The sequence below is a fragment of the Anarhichas minor genome, unplaced genomic scaffold (assembly GCF_050575085.1).
Source record: "Anarhichas minor isolate MPS153535 unplaced genomic scaffold, ASM5057508v1 ptg000033l, whole genome shotgun sequence".
Taxonomy (NCBI): Eukaryota; Metazoa; Chordata; class Actinopteri; order Perciformes; family Anarhichadidae; genus Anarhichas; species Anarhichas minor.
The window spans coordinates 8,201,305-8,224,289 of NW_027466479.1; the positions used below are offsets into that span (position 1 = coordinate 8,201,305).

Sequence of the window (22,985 nt, forward strand, 5' to 3'; positions counted from 1 at the left end):
AGTGGTACATCTTTAATGGTCTTTGCATTGGTGCACTTCATGATGAAGCTTAGCACCCCCGTGGTCTACTGCCTTGTTTACCTCTAGTTACGAGCTCCGCACTCTGTGATGAAACATGAGTCCGTAGGGGTTGCCGGTGTCAGGGAAAGACGATCAGGACGGTAGCCCTGGATGACCCGAATTCTTTCCACCGTCATGTTAGGGCTCTGCTCTCCCCATTTTAGTAGCTGCAAGCGTGAGGGTGGGAAGCAGCAGAGGGAGACAACAACGATTTGAGAAGAGAGGGGATGGATATGTTCAGGCTGTTCTGACAGCTGAAGATCGTTTCGCGGGATTATATGTGCCTGGATTGACACTCATAATAATGTCTGAAAACCAGTCCGGCCAAAGGAAACCATCCACCAACAAGAACATCAAGAAGCTCCGCACTATTAGCATGGTGTGCAGCCTGGCGGGCAGCTGGCAGCAGTGGGTGACGGAGAACCAGCAGAAGCAGGCCAGTGAACCCAGCGGCTGGGCTCCATCTCCGCTGGGAGGACCAGCAGAGGAACAGACAAAGACACGGGTCCCAAAGAAGCCTCCTCTCGCTCAGAGCCAGCCAACAGGAGCTTCTCAAAATCATGTAATCGGTTCTGGAGAGACTCGAACGACCGTAACGCCCCGCAAGGAGACCAAAGATGCATCCAAGACTGAGGAGGCCAAGACCTCAGCTGAGCCCCCGTCTTGCATCAAGGTGAAGGAAGTGGTGAAGACGGTGACCAGCGGGGTTCAGGAGAGAAGTGCTGGCATCGGGCTCCTGACCGAGATGATCAAGAAGGAGTCCCTGCCATCGGGTGAGGAGATCGACAGCCTCCTGAAGAAGAAGTGCTCGCCTACGCGCCGCAGAAAATGCTCCAACATGGTATCGTCTCTGACCAAAAGCTGGAAGCAGGTGGAGAAGGAGCAGAAGCTTGGAAAGGAGGGAGGAGGAGCAGGAGAGGAATGCATCTGTGGTGGTGATGAAGATGGCAGCGGACGTCCTGAGGCAAAGGGGGAGAGACTGGACATAGAGGACGCTCAGAAACACGGGACAAGCTCTTTGAAAGAAGCAGAGCAGGAAGACTCTGAAGGAGACTCTGAGTCAGCAGTGAGGATTAAAAGACCCCCGGTCCCAACGTGAGTACGATCAGTGTGCTGCAGTCTGTTTTTCCAATAAAGAGAGGAAGTTCTTTTAGAACAGAATGGGTTTTAAAATGCTTTAAGGCTAAGATGAAACAGCATATATACATCCTGAATGTGTTACATTCGATATCCAGAGCGTTAATATAGCAGCAAACAACTATGTGCTAAGTAAAGATATATTGGAGTAATGTCTACCCGAGCAGAGAATGAAGTCGCTCTATATATATGCACAATAAACATACTCGGTCCGGCCGTGCGTGCATGTGAGTCCCAGTGTGTGTGCCCGACTGGCTAGCTAACTGTCGCCGCTCTGCGCTGCGGTCATACGGCGGTAATCGCCGAAAGCACCATCACGAACCACAGCGTCGTCGCGGAAGCGTAGCAGCCACCCTCCAGTTCCCCATCACTGTTATCACTGTTACCACACTGTTAGCGCTGTTAGCGCAGCTAGCTGCCGACTCTGCCGTCGGGCATGTTGAGAGCTGTGTGGAGGCGTTCCCTTAATCATATTTTGGCTCTGAATTTGTTTTACGATGACTGAGACAACTTTCATGTTGGCTTTTCATGTTGGCCTCCTCAGAAACTACATTTTTCTGCTTTGTTTTCTATCCCTCATGATCATCTAATTCAGAAACTTGTGAATTAGGCCTGCATTGACCCTTTCATGTGCAATGTGTAACACCTGGCCCCATGCTCCAAAGAAATAGGGAGCAGGATTTCATACTACTGGGTCAAAGTTATTGAGTGTGCTGTGTATTTTTATCCATTTATAATGTAATCTGACTTCCCTCCCAGGTACAGAAAGGAAGCCGGGGATGCCAACAAGATCAACGCCCTCTCCAAGAAATACAGCGCTGTGGGAAACCTCAAGAGCCGCTGGCAGAGCTGGGCCTCAGAGCACACCGTTAACCAGAAACTGAACCCCTTCAGCGAGTACTTCGACCACGATTACTCCATGTCCCTCCGCCTCCAAAAGGGCGAGGAGGGCTACGGACGCCCCAAGGAGGGCACCAAAACCGCGGAGCGGGCCAAACGCGCCGAGCAACACATCCACCGCGAGATAGCCGACATGTGCTACGTGATCAGGATCATGGCCGATCCGGAGCCGGACGGAAAGACCCGCGTTACGTTCGGACAGCTGTTCGACAGATATGTTCGGATCTCCGATAAGGTGGTGGGGATTCTGATGAGAGCCAGGAAACACGGGAAGGTGGCGTTTGAAGGGGAGATGCTGTGGCAAGGCCAGGATGATGGAGTGATCATCACTCTGCTGGTGTGATGCTAACACCCGGGTCAAAGTTGTACTGGAAATCCTCTTGCAGCTACTCAGTCATTATCAAGCAGGGCTGAGGATTTAAACCACAATCTGACCTGGGTCTACTCAGTGGACACTTGCAGAACCATGTGTAAAGAATACGGAAAGTCCAAAGCTTGGTGGATGAGTCGGTGTGGATTATCCAAAAGAATATTGGATATTCCGAGATATTTGAAGACTCATTCTTTCTGTTTTGTGGATATGTGAGTCGCAGCCGTCAAGGACGTGTTTTGAGAAATCTTCAATTGTTGATGCTCTAGCGTTTGGCTGCTGAAGTTTCCATTCAGAGTTGATTCTCTTTTGCACTTTCTTTATGGCTTATGTAAATGATAAACTTCCAGCCGATGTGTTAATGTACCAAATAACCAGCAGCTTTGCAGCGTAGTGCAGCACAGTAATTCACACATGGATTGGGTTTCATTGCCTGAATACCTGCAGCTCAGCAGTCATTACACTGCACCGGGCACAATGCAGAGGAACAGAGCAGACCACAGCACTTTCAAATCTTGTGGCCTTTTAGACCGAGCCTGTAAGGATTCATGTAAAGGCTGGCTATGACTGTCTGGGGAGAAAAGGAAAACTTCTCTTTTCCACATCCAGTTATTGAGTGTTTGTAGAATCTATCATACAGAAAAGAAATGATAACGGATATTTGTAAATATGGCAAACTGTCTGAAGATGCTATTTGTTTCTTTAAACCATTTCAGCAGAAAGCATGACATATTGAGCCATGGTGTACATCTTAGGTATATGCTTGCATCCTCATTAAGAAGCAATAAAGCTCTCATCTATACAGTATACAGGAAACCGGGGAAATACCGGATATCAACAAGTCGCTATACGCAATGGCGTCTCCTTACAATATGCTTGCGATGAATGCAAGCTCTCCTAAAAAGTGTACAGCTTTCTGATTTAACCTTTACCTTCTATGTACATTCATTTTGACAACGATGTCCAGAAGTTCAGGAAGAGCCTGAGCAGCTCCAAGCTGCTCCAACAGTAGGTTTAACAATTTCTGTACTTTGTCATTAAAAAGTATGATATCGCCGCTTCAAACAATTGCACACAATTTAATGATGAAAAATGTTCTCCCTCCTCCTCCGTATCTTTACATGTGCAGGCGTTTAAATGTCCTTCTCATGCTAGTGCCGACATTTTGTTTCAGGATACGAGTAATCTTACGTCGATCATGATATTCTGATTTGACCTGATAAGGACATGGTGATGTGATGAGTCTTGGACGCTGGATTATCAAGATTTGTTTTCACCTGTAACAGCGTACTGTACAGGTGACGGACCTAATAATATCCTGAAGACAGTTTATAGTCGTTAAATAGACTCCAACAACAGTCCTGGTCCTATGGCTGTTTGTTTTCATCATGCACTACATGTATCAACAAAAAAAACATTAACATTTTTAAAATAAATCTTTTCAATTTGAATTTATTTGTTTATTTTTTGTTCAAGAACACATTTTCAATAAAACAAAGTAAAAAAAATTAGAATTTATGTGAAATTGAAATTGTTTTTATATTTACTTGTGGTTTCCACTAATCCCAAAGATACAGACCATGATTATAATGCAAACAAAAGTGGTCGAACAGAGAAACTGTTATTTCCGTTAAAGATGTATTTTGATTGAGAAAGAAACAAATCCGACAGGTGAGACTCAATCATCATTTATGCAATAAAACAGTCTTTGCTTTGCTCTTTGCTCTTCATGCAGCCTCTGCTTTAACCAACTGTAAGTGTCCAGACTTCATCTCTCATGAGCTGTGGACCTACAGACAGCAGTGAGCAGGATTTGAAAGTAGTACAATTCTAGGGCACTTTATCTTATCCGGACTCCAATATGTTTGTCATTTCTGTCAGCGATTGGTCAGTCCGAGAAGTTAGTCTGCTTGTATCACACCAGGAACCACACAACTTTAAAGAGACGGTTAAATGAGAAGATTGATACCACTGTGTCCTGACTAGAGCCAGGAGATGATTAGCTTTGCTTAGCTTAGCATAACGACTGGAGGACAGGGAGAAACAGCTAGCCTGGCAACAAGTTAAAGTTAATGTGGAGTTACATGCAGCTATATCTACCCCTAGAGCACGCGACTCCTCGTAAAATCTGAGCTCGTAGTTTTCAGATTTCTGTTCGCGTACGAATTAAACAAACGACAAAGAACATAGTGAGATTTAGAGGTGCTGATAGGTGGGATTGTTTTTTTAGGCTACCTGTTTCCCTCTTTCCAGTCATTATAATAAACTAAGCTAATTGAATTCCTTTAATCTGGACTCCAATGTGGAGCTTTTCTTTTTGCGTTTTTGATATATATATATATGTTTTAGTTTGATATCAGTTTAGGGATGACAGGAGGTGTCAGGGCTCACTGTCTGTAGAAAAGAAAACCTTTCCTCCATTGTGGTCAATACAAAAAAAAACGTTTAAATCTACATTGCAACATAAGTGTTTTTGGTTGTTTAACTTCCTTACCTTTAACACAAATTGAAGTTATACTTGTTTAATAATTGCCATTTATTCCCAAAAATATAATATTCTTTTCATTTTTCACTTTGTCTCTATTTTTAGTCTGCTTGAACTCATGACTCATGATATTTCCCTCTTCAAAAACTCATTACCACAAGAATGAAAATGAAGCACACACACACACACATACACACTTACTGTACGTGATGGTTGTCAGATAAAGACAGACAAACCCCTCAGACAGGCTGAGCAGACCTTAAAACAAAAGAACAAGAACATGCTGTGGGTTTGCATACCGACGGACACACCTGTTACGCACCACACAGAAGAAATATGTGCTGGAAACAACGCTCAGACTTCCTCGTACTGTGACCTACATTATCTGTTCATCGCTGCAGGATATTAGTAATAGAAATGTCGCAATCAAAAACCATGATGCAGTTCCGTGAGCATGCTGGATCCCTCTGTCTATCCGTCTACTACCTGGCCTGTGCTCCGTGCCTTCCTCTGGACATATTCTACCCGTGACTTACTCCCAGGTGGTACACATGCTTCCTCCTTATGCTCACTTTCAATGCAATGACCTCATGACCTGGGTACACTGGCTTTGTGTCAGCAACGTCACACAGGCGAGTCACAATGATATCACACGTTACAGACAAGGAAGAGAAGTTGCTTGTTCAATTGACACAGAGTAGGTGAGTCATGTTGAAAGCGTGTAGTTCATTCAGCATACCAGAGAGGATTTACGGTCTTTAGTGGTGCTGCCAGTTTGAAGACTTGATAATTATGGTATGCCCATTCAGACACAGTCGTTGTAAAGCTACTTTCTGTTTCTCGCATTGCACCAGTGGAGTGCATAAAGTTCAACCTCCAGTAGATGGTAGACAGGTTTTCAACCTGAAACAAGTGAGGAGTGATTCAAAATAATGAGCTTTAGAGGTGTTGCCTTCAACAGAGACAGGCTATCTGTTCGCTACGCTAATCGGCTGCTGGCCGTATGTATTATATTTAAACTATTCCACCAGATGGTGTTTTTTTAACTTGGTTGGTCTAACTAACCAAGAATATGATCCAGATCTGGGTGCTTTTGGGTATTTTGGCCCTGTTGCCTTGGAGAAAGTGCTTGATGACCATCACATCTGTGTCCATGCGTAAAAGTCAAATGAAAACCTCTCTGATTTCTCTTGTTAGTTACCATGTGTGTATGTATGTGTGTAGTTTTGTTGCATTTCCTTGCAATTTATTTATTAAGCAATATAATAAATAACTGTGTCATTAGATGTTATAGTTAGCATCATTGTACTAAATATAATAAGAAAAAAAGTTGCATCTGCCTTAATTTATCCCCATGCCACACCCGGCCTGCACACTACGTGATCCAGATCGTTCAACAGCTGCATTCTGGGTCTTGCTAACATGCTAAATGCTAAAATGCTCATGGTGGACCCTCCAGTGACCATTGGTGACGTATGTGTTCACTATGGAACTTTTACCTTCAGTAAGTTAGACCTTTCTACTGATTGGAACTGTTTATGCCTGTCACAGTGACTGCAGAGCCTCACTCAGCTCAAAATATTAGAAACCTTTGAGGAGCCCAGTGGGGCAGAAAGTCTGGGACTGGTTATAGTGGGACAGGGAGAGACTACAGTGAGTGGACTGGTTATAGTGGGACAGGGAGAGACTACAGTGAGTGGACTGGTTATAGTGGGACAGAGAGACTACAGTGAGTGGACTGGTTATATTATGCTTTGAGAATGAAGGCACGGTGACCTTTGCCATCGTGGCAAAATGTGGTCCTGGAGACACCTACTGTAGGAAAGAACTTCCACAAAGGCAGTTTTCAGTAGTGCCAGGTGTTTATATTTCCGTGGACAGCTTTTAACACCACGAGCGTCACAACCATGCAAGACGCAATCATAAAACCTTAAAGGTCTGTAGATTGAGATCTAAATGAAGGCAGAGTTGGGTGTGGTCCGTGCAAGGGTGGTGAGTGGAAAGTGTGGAAGCCCCCTAACTTTACATTTATTCTGCTATTCAGGCTATTCAATTTATGTGGCTTAGCATGTTGTACCCACTGGTGATCACTAAGACACTAAGATTGTCAGTCATTTTTGTTTAATTGTCTGTTTCTTCCCCCTTATTTTCTAAATAAGTTTCATCAGGCTACACTGAGGAGGATTGTTGTATAACTGATAATCCGTTGCATGCACAGGCTGCAAAGTGCCCTCTTTAGAAATATACTGTTGGTTTGGACATACGGGCTCAATGGTGTGATGTTTAGCTTACACATTGAAATCTTTATGCACTGCATTTTAAATACTAAATGTCTTCTTTAAAAACGTAACACAGTGAAGTCATTTTACTTTTACTTTAAGTAAAATTTGGTCAAAGGAACGTTACTTTTATTTCAGTAAAGTATTCTTTTTGCCATCCCTGTGCCTTACTTATAGGATTATTTGTGTGCTTGGTGATTTTCCATGAGCGTGCTCGCGCGTGCAAACACGCGCACACACACACACACACACACACACACACACACACACACACACACACACACAGTGAGAGAGGGAGAGTGAGGTGCCTTCAAACTGCCTTCTCTGCAAATACTGACGAAACTCTCTTTCCGCTCGCATCCCCAGAAAGCGCTGAGCCTACACTTCCCGGCATCCTTTGAGGCGCGGCAGCAGCTGTGCGCTCCGGCTCGCCCGCAGCCAAGTGACAACACGCCGAACAAGGTGCGATGCGAGAGGCAGCGTTGACTTTTACATTTTCGCCTGCTCCCCTCGCGAGTGATGCTCACATCTGAGGAGTAGCGCTATGGCCGTCGAAGGTAAGGCTCCTCGCCTCGCGCCGTCCGTGACGGCACTTCCATTACTGTGTTGTGTTTTGTTAAAGATGCAGACATTAGTTGGAGTTGCCGTGATGATAGCAGGTGTGTGCACGGCTTACAGCCCAGACGCAGTCGGGTTCACCTGTGACAACCTCTGATGTAGCAGCCTCTGCTCGCTCCGCATTACGTCCCGGTCATCTTCTACTGTTGTTGTTGTTGTTACACTGCACTGTGGAAACGATGCTTGGTATTCACTGTGATGGCACACGGTCACACGGGCTCGCATGCACTGGTTAACAGGTCTGCGACCGTGGAGCGTCCACTTCTCTTGCATAATTGTGTCCGGGCGCGCCGTGCACTCTCTCTCTCTCTCTCTCTCTCTCTCTCTCTCTCTCTCTCTGTTCTCCGGAGCCCCGCAGTGTCGCCGAAATTAACATCACGGACTCTTTTTTTTCTTTCTGAGAATTTATCTTAGATAATACCCATATATCTTTTCGCGCGCGCTCAGCGTCGTTCCACAACACCGGTCTCCGGTTGAGGCTGCTCATCTGGCAGCAGGTGGTGTAACATGTGGACCGGGGAAGTCACCCGCTTCTCCCCGTGATTGTCGGGAAAACGGTTAAGGCGGTATAGGTAGGAAGGCGGTGAGGCGCGAGCTCAGGCACGGTACAGAGGTGAGGAAAGTGGCCGACAGTGACACGGGATGCTCGGCCAGTCCCCTCACCTTATCGGGGGCATCTTGTGGATCCAGAATCCAATGAGAGGTATGTTGGAGGAGGTGGAGGAGGAAGACTAGGTATGATTGGTATGAGACTGTGGCACTCCTACAGATCAAGTTATTCGAAATGTCTTATCAAGAGATGATCATCTCTTGATAAGACATTTCAGACACATTGTCCACACGTTGTCCTGTTCGACCTGAATCCGTCTCTCCTGCTCCTCTCCCGAAGGTACCCTTGTCATGTTGTGTGTGTTGTTCCGCTACTGCATGACCTCTCATGTCCTCACATGTTAAGGACCCCCCCCCCCCCCCCCCAAAAAAAGAGACAAGTGTGTAACTGCTAAACCCAGAATCCTGACATTGTCTCAGATTTTAGTGCAACCTTTGTTCCGTGGGAAAGGGCCGAATCAGCAGATCAATATTTTAACCTGAGGACCACGTGAAAGCCTCTCAAGCTCCCACGGATGTCTCTAACTTTAACAACAACTTCTCTATTTGGGCCTCTTATTTTTTAGGAGATCAAGAGATGTCTTGTGTTGCTTACTCATGGTGCTGACAGCTGACCTGCAGGTGTAAAAATATATTGCCACCTGTGTCAAAGCTTGAAATGCATCTTTAATGACGTACAGCGCGAGCACAACAGCAGCAGCAGCAGCATCTATAACACAGCCGTCCCTCTGTATGGTTTCATTCATGCATCTCTTGAGATTCGTCTTTCACAGCCCAAAAAAATGGGAAGGCGGCTGCTGCAGATGCTCTTTGTTCCCAGAGCCGAATGGTTTATCTGTTATCCAGCTTCATCCCTTTTTTCATATCAAGGCTAACAAAATAATATAAATATAATATATAAAGATAAATAAAAATGATCTCTTATATATAATAGTTAAGGATAGATATACTTTATCCTCTCCACACCCATACGATTCCATAATTATGATCGGACTTTAATCATTTTCCCTTTTATTTATTTCACATACAGAATAATCTCCCAACTACTGTAAGATAGCTGATAGAGTGTAATGCAAAGATGCCATTTTACCAGGAGAACACGATTATTGAAAGCTTTGTCTCTTTTGTCATCGCTGCGGGAAATGCAAACACAAAGCGTGGACTGCGCGCTCAATACAATTTGTGACTTCAGCAGCTCAAGGAGCTATAGGACAACCCGGTGCACTCAGTCGTGATTCACTGACTTGTGTCATTGAGAGAGATGAGTTATGAGAGTCCGTGTCCCCCCCCCCCCCCCCCCCCCTAAATACTTCGTGCTTGAAAACAGTTCTGGTCATGCTCACCACCTCAGAGAGAAAAGTAGATATAGGATTCATTGGTGGTACGTTTACTGAAGCACTGTGCTGAAATACAGTTTTCAGGTACTTGTACTTTATTTGAGTATTTCAGTGTTATGCGACTTGTCTACCTCTACACCACACCCTTTTCAGGTTTAGATAGATATCAGCATATAGAGTACACTATCTTTACAAACCCTTGTCCTGTTTCAGATGTCAGTGCTGTTAGCAGCTTCACCGAAGAAACGTTTCCTGTCTAAAGTCCTCAGAGGGTTACATTTTAAAAACTTGAGGGAACAGGTATTTTTAGGGCCCGAGCACCGACGTCGGGCCGCGAGGTCCCTATTGAAACTGTAGGAATCATTATTATTATTCTCTCGAATGAATCGCCTTTTTGGGGGCTTTATCATATCCGAAAACTCACCAAAGTCGGCATGCATATCAGGACTGCTGAAAAATTTTATATTTTATGGGTCCCACGCTCGAACATGAAAAAATTGCTCGCTAGCGCCCCCTAGAATTTAGGCCCCTTATCCCGTATGTCCAATTAACTTGAAATTTTACACAGGCATGCAACCAAATGAGGTCTACAAAAAGCCTCTTGGACCCCTAAGCTCCGCCTACCAACACTTTCCGCCATTTTGAATTTTGTGAAAAACCCATTTTTGCAACCTCCTCCTACACGCTGAGTCCGATTGCTACTAAATTTGCTGGGGATCAGTATTGGATCTATTTAACACAATTTTATCAAAAGATGTTTATCTCATTACGTTTAGAAGATATGGACCAATGAACTTCATAAGACGTGGCTTAGTTTTTCAATACTCATAACTTCACAACCACGCTGGAAAAATACGTTGAACTCCGAGATGTGTTGTTTGATGGTCAAAGACATTTGCGGCCGCGTCTGCCGGCGTCCCGCCAGTACCCCCGAGACGCGGGAAGGTGCGAGGGCCCGTACAGCGCTGCATCTAATTTCAGATTAGATTTTAGAGGAAATGGTGCATAGTTAAAATCATTTCACGACAGGTTAATAGCAGACCACCTCAATGTGTCACTCAGAGAGAACCAGGACATTCTGATGTAGCATTTCAAAAATTAAAGCCTTTCAAAATCTCATTCATGAGCTAACTTCAAATCACATTCATCAGACAATTTGTCTAATTAGGGCCCGAGCACCGACGTAGGGCCGCGAGGTCCCTATTGAAACTGTAGGAATTATTATTATTATTCTCTCGAATGAATCGCCTTTTTTGGGGTTTTATCAAAACCCGAAAACTCACCAAAGTCGGCATGCATATCAGGACTGCTGAAAAATTTGCCACAGTTAACTTAAAAGTCCCGTTTCATTTTTTCTTTTTAAATTAATCTGTAACTAAAACCGGTCGTGTTTGTTTCTCTGCACTACAAGCAAAGCTCTCCCAGTGGATTCGTCACAGCTGCCGGCAGCACCATGTCTTTTAATATAAGATGTGACGTTTGAGAGAAATCACAACAAGTCTGCAGTGTCACCGTTTCCTGTTCCAGTGCTCCACCAACCCCCTCTAAGACAAGAGAATATAGGTCAAGTATTTAAGAATTTATAACACATGAAAAGACAATAAGCTCTTTGAGAAACTAGCACTTTGGAGAGTGCCTGCCACCATTTGAGCGTTATTTTGGAGGGCACTTTCACTTAGCTGTTTTCCATTTGTGCGAGACGGCAAAAAAAAATAACACAAATATCCACAAAGCTCCGTACTGACGATACTTACCCGAGAGCTGTTTTTAGTTCAAACTCTACAGCAATCTGTTTTTTGCTTCTTTGTGCACGCATCTTTTTTCTGCTTGTGTAAAAATGAATACCAAATTGCATATTCTTTTTGAAGTCTGGCCCGTAAATTAAATGCTTGAAGAACACTTCACTTGTTTTACAGTCCTGTTATCTGTTTTGTTGTGCACTTTATTTTATATTTTATTGTAAATTTTAATATGTTTCTATTTCTCGCACTGTGTTGATTGCTGATAGTTTAATGTTATTGTTTATTGTTAAATGTTACGCACCAACCGCCACGACAAATTCCTTGTAGGTGCAAACTTCCTTGGCAATAAATGGTTCTGATTCTGATTCTGAAAGTGTTGTGCTGGCGTGTCAGAAAATGTGTGCCTCTCCCTGACACATGGCTCTCTGCCTGCAAGAGGTGTGACACAAGAGTCTTGGGGATTGTTGCATCATGTCGTACGGTAAATCTCTTTTCATTCGGATTACATCATCGGTAAGTGAAGGCGCGTGGCTTGGTCAAGCCCCCCTTACCCAGCAGTTGCACTATACATACTTGACAAAGGCTCCTGGTGACGGAGCTTATGTCCTCAGCACAGCTGGAGACATTTATAGTCTGTTGCGTCATAACAGCTAAAATCGATGACATAATGTCAGATGCTATATTTAGCTCTACCAATATTGACTGAAGGCTGGTTTGTACTACAAAAGATCTGGCATGTACCAAGTCAAAAGTGTTAATGGCTGTTCTGATTGGCCACCCTCGAAGGCGGAGAGAAAAGCCGACCGCCATGGGACACATTTTCAGATAGCAGTCTCTCCTGGGAGGAATCTTGTTGTACTCAGTTGAACACATGAAAAGTGACAGAAGCCGGTTTAGTTAAAAGGAAAAAAGAAAGCTGGAGATAGCAGTTCAAACCCCACTTCTTTCACTTCCACACGGCGGGTTAATCCGGGCGTGAGTGTCAGATTGTCCGTTTCGGAAAGTTACACAAGTTGTCCATCTGTCACTAACCCACTGTTATCCGACGTCGGAAAAGTGTGAGAGAAGCTGTTTGGCAATCAGACAAGCAGTTCAGATGGAGTATACTGTGAAGGAAAATCTGTTGCAAAGTGCGAGAGCTTTGCAGAATACGATGTGAGAACTTGCGGAACAAAAATCTTCACTTTTATTAAATATTTCCCCACATGTGAGCTGAATTTGGAGTAGCATAAAAAATATTCACAAATGTGTAGGTTGAATGAATACAACGGCAGCTTCAAACTCTTAATCCAACATTTAACTCCTATGAGACGCGGCAGCAGCTGTGCACTCCGGCTCGCTATGGGGGGGCGGAGGGAATGCGGGCTGCACTAGCTAGCTAATTCTTGTCTCATTTGTGGTCTGTTAAACAATAAATTCATCAAATTCAATGCCCCATATCACTATTTTCCAAGCTATATTAACCGACATATTTCCCGTGAGAGGCTTCGTCATATGGAAGTGGGCGTGGTTTCGTCTAAACGATAGATGCAGAGCAAAAGAGCACTACAACTTTTCAATTTCTCCACACATAAGAGTTCAGATTTCTGTTCAAGCTCTCGCATCAAGTCCACAAGCTTTCGCATTTTGCAACATATTTACTTTCACATCTGCTGGCATCGCAAAGCTGCATTCAAACCAAATATTGCATCGTGTCAAAGAAGTACTGTCCTCATCCATTCCACCGCGCTGGCATTGCCATCTGGCAGTGCACTTGGTGGGACAATCATTTAAACACACATTGCAAGTACCTTGTAACTTGAGAAGCGTAGCATAATGTTAATTATACTGTTTACTTTGAGGATGTCTGGACAGAGGAGCAAATTACTGCTGCTGTGATGTTGAAACTTTCCAGAGTTGCCTCAAAGGAGTACAATTATGTTCATGGGCACCTGTAGCAACATACCCCATTTGTATAACACGGTGCTATTTGAGGTCTGTTTTGGATTTATTGGACTCTTGTCCACATGGAGACAAGCGGGACAGAAGGGGAAAGAGAGAGGGACATGTGACAAAGGCCTCTGGTGGAATTAGACCAGACCTGGCAGAGGCCGCTGAGGTAGTCAAAAAGCTCCTCGGTGGCAAGGCGCCGGGGGTGGATGAGATCCGCCCTGAGATGCTGAAAGCGCTGGACATAGTTGGGCTGTCCTGGCTGACACGCCTCTTCAATGTCGCATGGGGGTCGGGATCAGTGCCCATGGACTGGCAGACCGGGGTGGTGGTTCCCATTTTCAAAAAGGGGGACCGGAGAGTGTGCTCGAATTACCGGGGTATCACACTACTCACACTACTAAGGCTTATGCCAGGGTGCTGGAAAGGAGGCTCCGACCGTTTGTCGAACCTCAGATTCAAGAGGAGCAATGCGTATTCCGTCGCGGCCGTGGAACAGTGGACCAGCTCTTTACCCTCGCAAGACTACTGGAGGGGTTCTGGGAGTTTGCCCAACCAGTCTACATGTGCTTTGTGGACTTGGAGAAGGCTTTCGACCGGGTCCCTCGGGGGTTCTTGTGGGGGGTGCTGCGGGAGTATGGGGTGCCGGACCCATTACAACGGGCGATCCGGTCTCTGTACGACTGCAGTAGGAGCTGTGTCCGTATTCTCGGCAATAAGTCAGACACGTTCCCGGTGGGTGTTGGCCTCCGCCAGGGCTGCCCTTTGTCTCCGGTCCTGTTCATGACTTTCATGGACAGGATATCTAGGCGCAGCCGGGGGGTGGAGAACGTCAGGTTCGGGGGTGTCGGGATCGCCTCTCTGCTGTTTGCAGATGATGTGGTCCTGTTAGCCTCCTCGGATCGTGACCTCCAGCATTCACTGGGGCGGTTTGCAGCCGAGTGTGAAGCGGCGGGGATGAGAGTTAGCACCTCCAAATCTGAGTCCATGGTGCTCTGCCGGAAACCGGTGGATTGCTCCCTCCAGGTGGGGATGGAGTGCCTACCTCAAGCAAAGGAGTTCAAGTACCTTGGGGTCTTGTTCACGAGTGAGGGTAAGATGGAGCGGGAGATCGACAGACGGATCGGTGCGGCTGCAGCAGTAAAACAGGCGCTGCACCGGACCGTCTTGGTGAAGAGGGAGCTGAGCCGGAAAGCTCTCAATTTACCACTCGGTCTACGTTCCTACCCTCACCTATGGTCACGAACTCTGGGTCGTGACCGAAAGGACAAGGTCGCGGCTACAAGCGGCCGAAATGAGCTTCCTCCGTAGGGTGGCCGGGCTCAGCCTTAGAGATAGGGTAAGGAGCTCGGTCATCAGGAGGGAGCTTGGAGTCGAGCCGCTACTCCTTCGCGTCGAAAGGAGTCAGCTGAGGTGGTTCGGGCATCTAATTAGGATGCCTCCTGGACGCCTCCCACTGGAGGTTTTCCAGGCACGTCCAACTGGGAAGAGACCCCGGGGAAGACCCAGAGCACGCTGGAGGGATTACATCTCCCAGCTGGCCTGGGAACGCCTCGGGATCCCCCAGAATGAGCTGGAACATGTTGCCGGTGAGAGGGAAGTCTGGGTCAGCCTGCTTGGCCTGTTGCCACCGCGACCCGACCCCGGATAAGCGGAGGAAAATGGATGGATGGAATGAGACCAGCACTGTTTGTGTTTGTGTGGTGTGCGTCTTAACCACCCGTTCACCAGCATGCAGTGTTATTTTCAGTCTGAATTCATGTCATATTAGACTGGATATGAAAGGCTACGTGTCTTTAGGGCCATAATGAAGAGCAGGGTTTCACATAAACATGCAGCAGAAGCATGTGTTTATACGTGTAGATACACGCGCACATAGAAAAGACCCAAGAACTGGACCCCGTGTCCAACCGCAGCAGCAGTCAGTGTTTACCCCTGTGGCAGAAGTTGTTCATTTCACTCGTCCTCTCTTGCCTCCCTTCGTCAAGCCTCCTTGATACGTCCTGCCCTGCTCTGCATGCCTGTGCACCCATTCAGAAAACTCCAATCCGGCCCAGGAATAGAATTAGCAGAATAAACGTGTTTATTCGCGTCGGTGGAATAGGATTACATTTTAGTCAGGCTAATCAGGAGTTGCTACGGCGAGGAGGAGGGGGCCATCTTTACCAACCTTACTCAGCAGGAACGGGATTAAGATGACAGAAGATGCAGCAAATGTCATAGGAGAGTGGTGTTGTGTAATCATCCCTTGGGTGGACCTACAGCCATCTTTGATGCACCGTACTAAAGTGCTGCCGTCTGGAATTTACAATGAGAGCAAAGCAGAAAATAAAAATAGAGAATAAAATGAGAAGAGAAGTAGTAGTGGGCACAGAGTTGTCCTGTAGCAATGTCAGCATTCACATATTCGACTTTCATCAACAGACTTGCATCTCCTAACTTGTACCTGGAGAGAATCTGTCTAACAAATGTCAAGGGTTTACTCATTACAGTTCTGTCAGATCTGTCCCTGGCCGGAGTGCTGAAGGCTTTCCTCGATGGAAAAGATGTTTTCGCTCTTCTCCTGACTGGCTTCCGCAAGCGTTTGCTTGACAGATGATTCATCCAATCGTCCATCCATACAAGTATCTCTTTTTTTTTTTTTTTTGAAGTGCCTGACCTTTTCTAACCAGTTTCCAACGACTGCTTCTCAGATGAAACCATCCTGCGGGTCAGGTTGGGGCAAAGCAAGAAATTTGAAGACAGCACTCTGAGCTCTCGGAAATTAGAAACAGAGTTGCTTTAATCAAGAAGGTAATCGATAGATTAATCAATAGTGTGACATTTTGGGTACTGTGCTTATTAACTGTCTCTCAGAGAGTTTGATGGAGATGATACCACTCTCATATATATATGAAGCTACAGCTAGCCATTAGCGCTTAGCACAAAGACTGGAAACGAGGGGATACAACTAGTGCCCCTTAAACATGTGATGTGCCAATAGATGGATTTTGTTTACTTCAGACAGAGCCAGGCTAGCTGTTTCCCAGTTTCTACTCTTTATGCTAAGCTAAGCTAACTGGCCTTCTGGCTTCAGCTTCATATTTAGAGTACAGACATGAGAGTGGTATCAGACTTTTCACCTAACTCTTAGTAAGAAAGGGAATTAACTTATTTCACAAAATTCCTATTCCAAAACTATTCCTCATTCTTCAGAGGAGACCGATAACGGTGTCGATACTGTACCATAAACTACAGAAGGGGCCAGTCCAAGTAAGTTGGATGTAACTGACACTGAGCAGAACTACATTTTTAGGATTCAAAAGAGAAGTTAGCTGACATAACCACAGCCCCGCTATATAGCGCAGCTACGAGTTCAATTCAATTTAAAAGCGGCGGTGTTCCAATTTGTAGTTATTTTCACATTCACGTCACGTCTCCACCTCTCACTCACTGTGTTAGAGTGTCACCTGTAGCCTCGGGATGCTCTGTGCTACGGCTCAATCAACTTCAATCGAAAGCCATTTGCCGTTTTTTTTGCACTTGGCACACACTGAGCCGGATTCACAGCGATCAAAGAGGGAAAATGTGCAGATTTTCCACATTTAGATCTGAGGAATATGCAGATTAGCGAAGGCAAAAAGGTTGAGAGGAGTGTGGAGTTGTGTTGCCTTTGTTACAAGCAAAGACTGCAGCGTCCGACCTCTGTACAGGACTTTTTTTTTTACTAGCTGACAGCGTGTGGCACAAAACAGGACAGAACAAGATATTCCGTACACGGTATCTTTGTCGACTTTCATGACGAATGAGCATGAGGCAAATTAAACTCTGGGGGAAGAGACGTACGTTGCATAATTTCCCAGTCGTTTCATCGATCTCTTCACCGTTGTAAAGCGCTTCCAAGCCTTTTGTGCGGCCTCTCTTCTCCCCCGCAAACGACGACCTCTGTTTTCTTTCCGTGAAATGCCCTGCGGCATTTGGCACTCCTGTTTTTGGCACTCCGGCAGCGTGTCCCTGAAGACCGCGAGGTTCTCTGGGCTCTGTTCCTGCTCACTGAAGTCCGTGGCAGTCTGTGTGTCCCCGAGTGGGCACAGATGGGTGGGAGTCAATGTCAGGGGAAAACGGTCGTTGTGTAGCAGGGCTGCAAGAATTGATGCCTTTTGACATCGTTTTCAAAGGTGGCCTGTGATGTTGAAACACTGAGGACTCAAATGCATGACTCGGCGGGCAAAAGCGGAGATTACTGTGTTGATGGTCGAAACAAAAACAGGATGCAACAGCAGACGGGCAGACAGAGCGAAAAAGGGCAACAGACGGGCAAAAGGTCACAACAAGTGAGGCAGGGAACGAGACGGCTGGACGGCCGAAGCTCAGCAGACGATCTGGCAGGGAAAGGAGCAGGGGAATGAGGGCTGAATCCAAATTTCTAGGCAGACTTAACGATCAATATGGATGTGATGATGTACTATAATATTTTATATTTCTTACTATATTTAAAGAATTTATTGATGTTTGACTGGAAATGCATTGTTGAGTAGCTTATGCGAAGGGAAATTTCCCTGTTATACTGTATAAATTGCCAGTATTACTACTATATTATTAAAAAGCGTTTGGAAACTGGCTGTCACCGTGACATTGGATCTTGTTTCATCCTCACACGACACAGAAGAACATATTTTCAACTTTACTCGTGCCGTGCCTTAATGCTGATACGGCAGTTATTTTTCTCCATGCGGCGCTGACATTGAGATACTCTGGTCTGATCACTGTAAAAAACAAGACAATGCATGTGACATTGAAGTTTAGCTAATAAAGAACATGCGGTTGTGAAAATGAGTCTGCAGTTGTCGGTAATGCATGCACTGGCCCAGAGAAATAAACTCAACTCTCCAGCGGTTCCCGGTCACCCAAAAGAGCAAGTTTGCGTCTCTTATCAAATATTTATAGATGCTACTTGGCTCTAAATGAAGACAATCTATTTTTTGTCGCCTCTTCACCGTCTGCCTTTGAAGCAGAGCACGTTAAAAGCTTTATGCCTGGGATGCATGCTTCACGGTGAGCGGCCGATTATATTTAGCTCACATGCGTCTGTGCAGCAAAGTGGGTCATTTCGCTCTGTCGTCGTCTCACTGACTCATTTTTCTCTGTCTTTCTCACAATATATCCCTCCCCACAACTTTTTTTTTTTTTAATCCTCCCTCACTCTCTGCAGCTGAGAAATGTTCAAAGCCGAGCACATCTGCGCCTCCGTGACACAGAACCGACCAATCACAGCCGATCGAGCCCCGCGGGTCGGAGAGGGCAGTGTCTGAAGTTGCAGCACAGTTAACTTTTGATAGGATGTCAGGGTGAATTAAGAGCCCCCGCAGAGAGTCGAGCTGGCCGGATAACTTGTTACATGACTTCACTTTGATAGTTAGCCGTGCAGCCATTCCTCTTTGTCTCAGCGGCAGACATATGAACAGATAAGATAACCTAATGAGCGCGTAAGCGGAAGAGTTGAAGGCCAAAAAATGGTAAATTCAGGCTTCTAAGTGAACGCGGGCGCTTGTATGGTTTATTGTGTTTTAAGCATCCAGTAATTGTGCAGGTTTTCCTTGAATCTCTGCTCTGTCAGTTCAGACTATAGTGAGATTCTGGTGCAGGCTCTCGTATGCATTAACGAGTGCACTTAAGCCAGTAAGCTTAAAAGGACCTTGACAAGAATTCCTCCAGATGTCATGTGCTGTTAGTAATGGCTCATTACACGTGTATTACCAGGCTACGCTTATGTGACAGCTTCATCTTGGTTTACAGCCGATAGGTCTGTACAACAAGCCTTAAACTCACTGACAGTCAAAGTCAAATCTGACTTTTCTTTTTCTAAACACATTATACAAGTTCAAAAATAAATATTTTTTGAAAATTTGTGAAAAGACTGAACTATATTGTACTGAATTGTGGAGTTAGACCCTTTTAAAAAAAAAACTCCCCTAGGGCTATACAAAACCTAGAGCGCAGCTCTCTGTCACAATTTAATCAATTCTGTCCGATAACATTTAGAAAGTCTAGAAGAGCTGCGCCATTGAATTATTGTGTCCCTATTCCAGTTAGCGTAGTGCTAAACAGGAAGTTAGCCGGCTCGGCCGGTGTCGAGTTTCCGGTGTGAGAGCATGCACGTTAACACTCTGCAAAAGAAGTGCAGTTAGATGTCCACCATGTACTGTAACTGGACATATGTAATCAACCCTCACCCACGACTGGGGGCCGTTTAAACTTTTAGCCAACTAATGAAGCGTCCAACCAATTCATTCAAATCTCTGCTTTCAAAACCAGCGACATCAGAGTCGACCCACTGATTCACAGTGAATGATACCTGAGATCACCATCACCTCTTGAACAGGCCCGCAGCGCCGCCTCATGAATTTTAAGAAGCCATAAACGGCGGCTCTATTAATGACCCGTGGATCCGTCAGGGTAACGGATGCCCTACTTATTTCAGTGTTTGAAGCAGAGACACCTAAAACCTTGCAAGGCTTAAAGTGGAATACCTTACATAATCATGCGCGCTCGTTCCTCTGACAGCAGCGACACCCATTCTGTCTGACACTCTTAGTAATCTTCAGATTGCTGCAACACGTTGTAGGGACACTGACACGGCATGGAAGCGGCTCAATTTGTACGCAGCCTTTCTCTCCGAGCGCAACATAACGTTAACTTAGTTTAATTCTGCCTTTTTGTGTCTGCAGCTCCACTTCAACTCAAGGACAGCAGAGACTGTTGCTGCAGGTGCCGTTGAGCAGCGCTAGTAACTCTTTATTGCTCCAGTGGAGCTGCTCATTAGCTGATACAAGAAGGGTATAAATGGCAGCTTCAGGTGTGATTAACGACAACTGCTTTCGTACTGAAAAAGTCCCGCACCTGCACAGCAAATGAAGTAGCTCTAAGTGGCATTTGTGACACAAATATTTGATGATGGTCTTTAGGGCTTGGGATTTTTTATTCATTTTATACTTAAGGAATGAATATAGCAACAGAGGACACATTTCCCAAATGTTGAATGTTTTCTAAACACAAGCAGACTTAATTAAACTTTGCTTATGAAATGGTGTGAATTTAGCAATATAATACTATCATTTTTAAAATCAGGAATTTTTGAAGCAAATGTATCTTTTTCGTATCGAGAGCTGCCACTTCTATGCAGGAAAACGAGGACTGAAATATTGTATCGTGAATGTTTTTTCACTTTGACTCTCTACTCTGCGCACAAATCCTTCCTCCTCCAGTTTATCTCAAATTACTTTGTTGCCTTTATTTAGCATATTCTGTATGTTCCCCTCGGCCCAGATGTCACGCAGCCTTCTGCAGAAGTCTTAGTAAGTCCTCTCCCACTCATGTTAACCTTTCGTTCAATCCAATCTCAACAAATGCCGGCGCAGGCACCTTGCGTTTTGATCACTTCCTGCAATGAGGTCGGATTATCTTCTCACTGCAGTCGAACTGCTCTAGGCTTTTCTTGGAAACGGAGACCACCTCTCCCAGGCGGTCTCAGACAGGTTGCTTTGGTTCACACCGGAGCCCCAACGGACCGCACCAGAGTTTTGAATGAAACCGACTAAATGTTGACTTGTGAAAGCACCAGAAGACCCCAAAAGAGACTTCTCTTCTAAAGAACTTTTAAAAAGAACAAACAACAGCGAACAGATCATCCATACACCTCCGTCTCCTGAATTTAATCTCCAAAAACTACAGCCCAAAGCTCTCTCTGTCTCTTTCCGCCCTTCAAAGATATTCTAATTGGTACTCTGGTAAGCGTGTAATTGTGTCTTCTGTCCCCCCACTGATGGAGATACTCTGTGCAGGGTCCTCAGGGTAGACAGATGAGCAGACGCACTCTTCCTCGCACATTTAGTTCTAATTTTGGAGAGCGGGGGACGGACTCCGTTGACACCCCGAGTAGATCTGCTAGGTGTGCTCACTTTCTCAGAGCAGACTGGGTGAGAATCGGCAACGCCTTCAGTGTTAGGGTGGCAAGTTTTACAGCGTCTTTGCCTGCGTCTGTGCACGGTGTACGAGTGCATGTAAATCATTGCGGATGCATGCGTGAGCTGATTGGAGCGAGATCACATGGAGAAAGCTGACCGACTGTGAAAAATACAAAGTGCCAATCCACACATTCATTCCCCGAACCGCTTAGTTATTTTTAGTGTTGGGACTGATTTCAGATTTAGCTCCAAGCCACTGTTGACATATAAAAAGAGAAGCAGCTGCGCGGGTGACTGAAATGTCATTTTGTGGAGATCCTGCCAGTTTTGGTGCCAGGGCCAGCTCTTCAAATTCAAAAACAAGTGTCAGCTGGAACAGCTTTGGTTATGGGAACTCATGCGCCCACGTCCTTACATGCCCATTAGCGGATTGGGATTAGCTTCACCTTTCTGCTAAACGTCGCTGGAAGTAAGGCAAAAGAACAAAGGCGGCACGGCTGCAGTGCAGACTTGGTACGATCTCCGCATTCATCTGGCCCGGCTTACCCTGGCTGCTTCCCCCAGGCTTGGTTTCTGGGTCACACCGTGGATTCTATTCGCAAACAATTCATTCTGCTCCACTTTGAGAGTCAGCCAGAGAGAAAGAGATAACTATGAGCCTGAGCGCCCACACAGAGCAAACTTCACTTTTCATTATGGACCCGCTAGTGGTTTCACTTTGAACCAGCTCGCGCTGTGAAACACGGGCTCAGGAGGTAGTGCAGGAAGAAAACAGCACGTGGCTGCTCCCATTGCTCTGGTTTGAAAGATTTTTTTTCTCTCAGCTGGGTTTCTGCAATTTTATACTATAGACTTGTAGTGCTCATTTAATATAATATATGATTATTGAAAGCTCACAGCTCCTGCTTAGCTAAGTAACGAAGCTAACAGCTAACGTTAACAGAGGTTGCATTGAGACACATGATGCGTTCAAGCTCTGTTCAATAAACATGAGTATTGGGGTTAAGGTCAATTATCATGTAATTTTGATATGTTGGAATGTAATTTTGTAAAGTTTAGTTTTTGCCAAAAGCTTGAGGCCCATCACTAGGGATTAATAATATGTTTGCAAAAACCTGTATGCAAACGCTAATAGAGGAGTGTGTGTTGAAGTACACGGGATTTATTGGGGGTTTTTCATTGTATGAAATTGGTTATCAAGAATTGTGGAATTTCACTGGTATTTCGACAACTACATTTCTGGTTTCCTGACATCCCTATCTAGTACTCGCCTTAAGTACAATTTTGAGGTACTTGGAGTATTTTGTAAGTCCGAACAGGACTTTCCTCAACAATAAGAGCGTTGTACATCTCAGCAAAGCTAAATAAAGGTAAAAAGAAAACAACACCTTTTACACTCAGTATTCATTGGGTGGGAGCTGGCGTAGCACAGAAAGTCCCGTAACTCATCTGGTCCAGAACCCCAGCCTAACATTACAAGATAAAAATGATTAAGCAGTATATCCTGACTACGTGGGGACACAATGTTCCCGTCTGCCGGTATTTCTCAAATACGACTGGTTGGTAATGGCTCCAT

At 45.3% G+C, this 22,985-nt stretch overlaps 2 protein-coding genes across 2 annotated transcripts in view; both read left to right on the forward strand.

Annotated features, from left to right (window-relative positions):
- Positions 1-364: 364 nt before the first annotated feature.
- abrab (actin binding Rho activating protein b) lies at positions 365-2,440 on the forward strand. The gene is made up of 2 exons (XM_076105611.1): positions 365-1,155; positions 1,957-2,440. Exons 1-2 carry the CDS (start codon positions 365-367, stop codon positions 2,438-2,440), a joined length of 1,275 nt encoding a protein of 424 aa, XP_075961726.1.
- Positions 2,441-8,491: 6,051 nt separating this feature from the next.
- Positions 8,492-22,985, forward strand: part of samd12 (sterile alpha motif domain containing 12) — a 41,078-nt gene continuing 26,584 nt past the window's right edge. The window contains 1 exon segment of the mRNA XM_076106263.1: positions 8,492-8,552. Coding sequence (XP_075962378.1) covers positions 8,492-8,552 — 61 coding nt within the window.

Bases quoted from the DNA above. Each gene is read 5' to 3' on its own strand.
- abrab (XM_076105611.1), top strand. From the start codon at position 365: ATGTCTGAAAACCAGTCCGGCCAAAGGAAACCATCCACCAACAAGAAC. The intron at 1,156-1,956 runs GTGAGTACGATC...CTTCCCTCCCAG, and splicing joins AAAAGACCCCCGGTCCCAAC to GTACAGAAAGGAAGCCGGGG.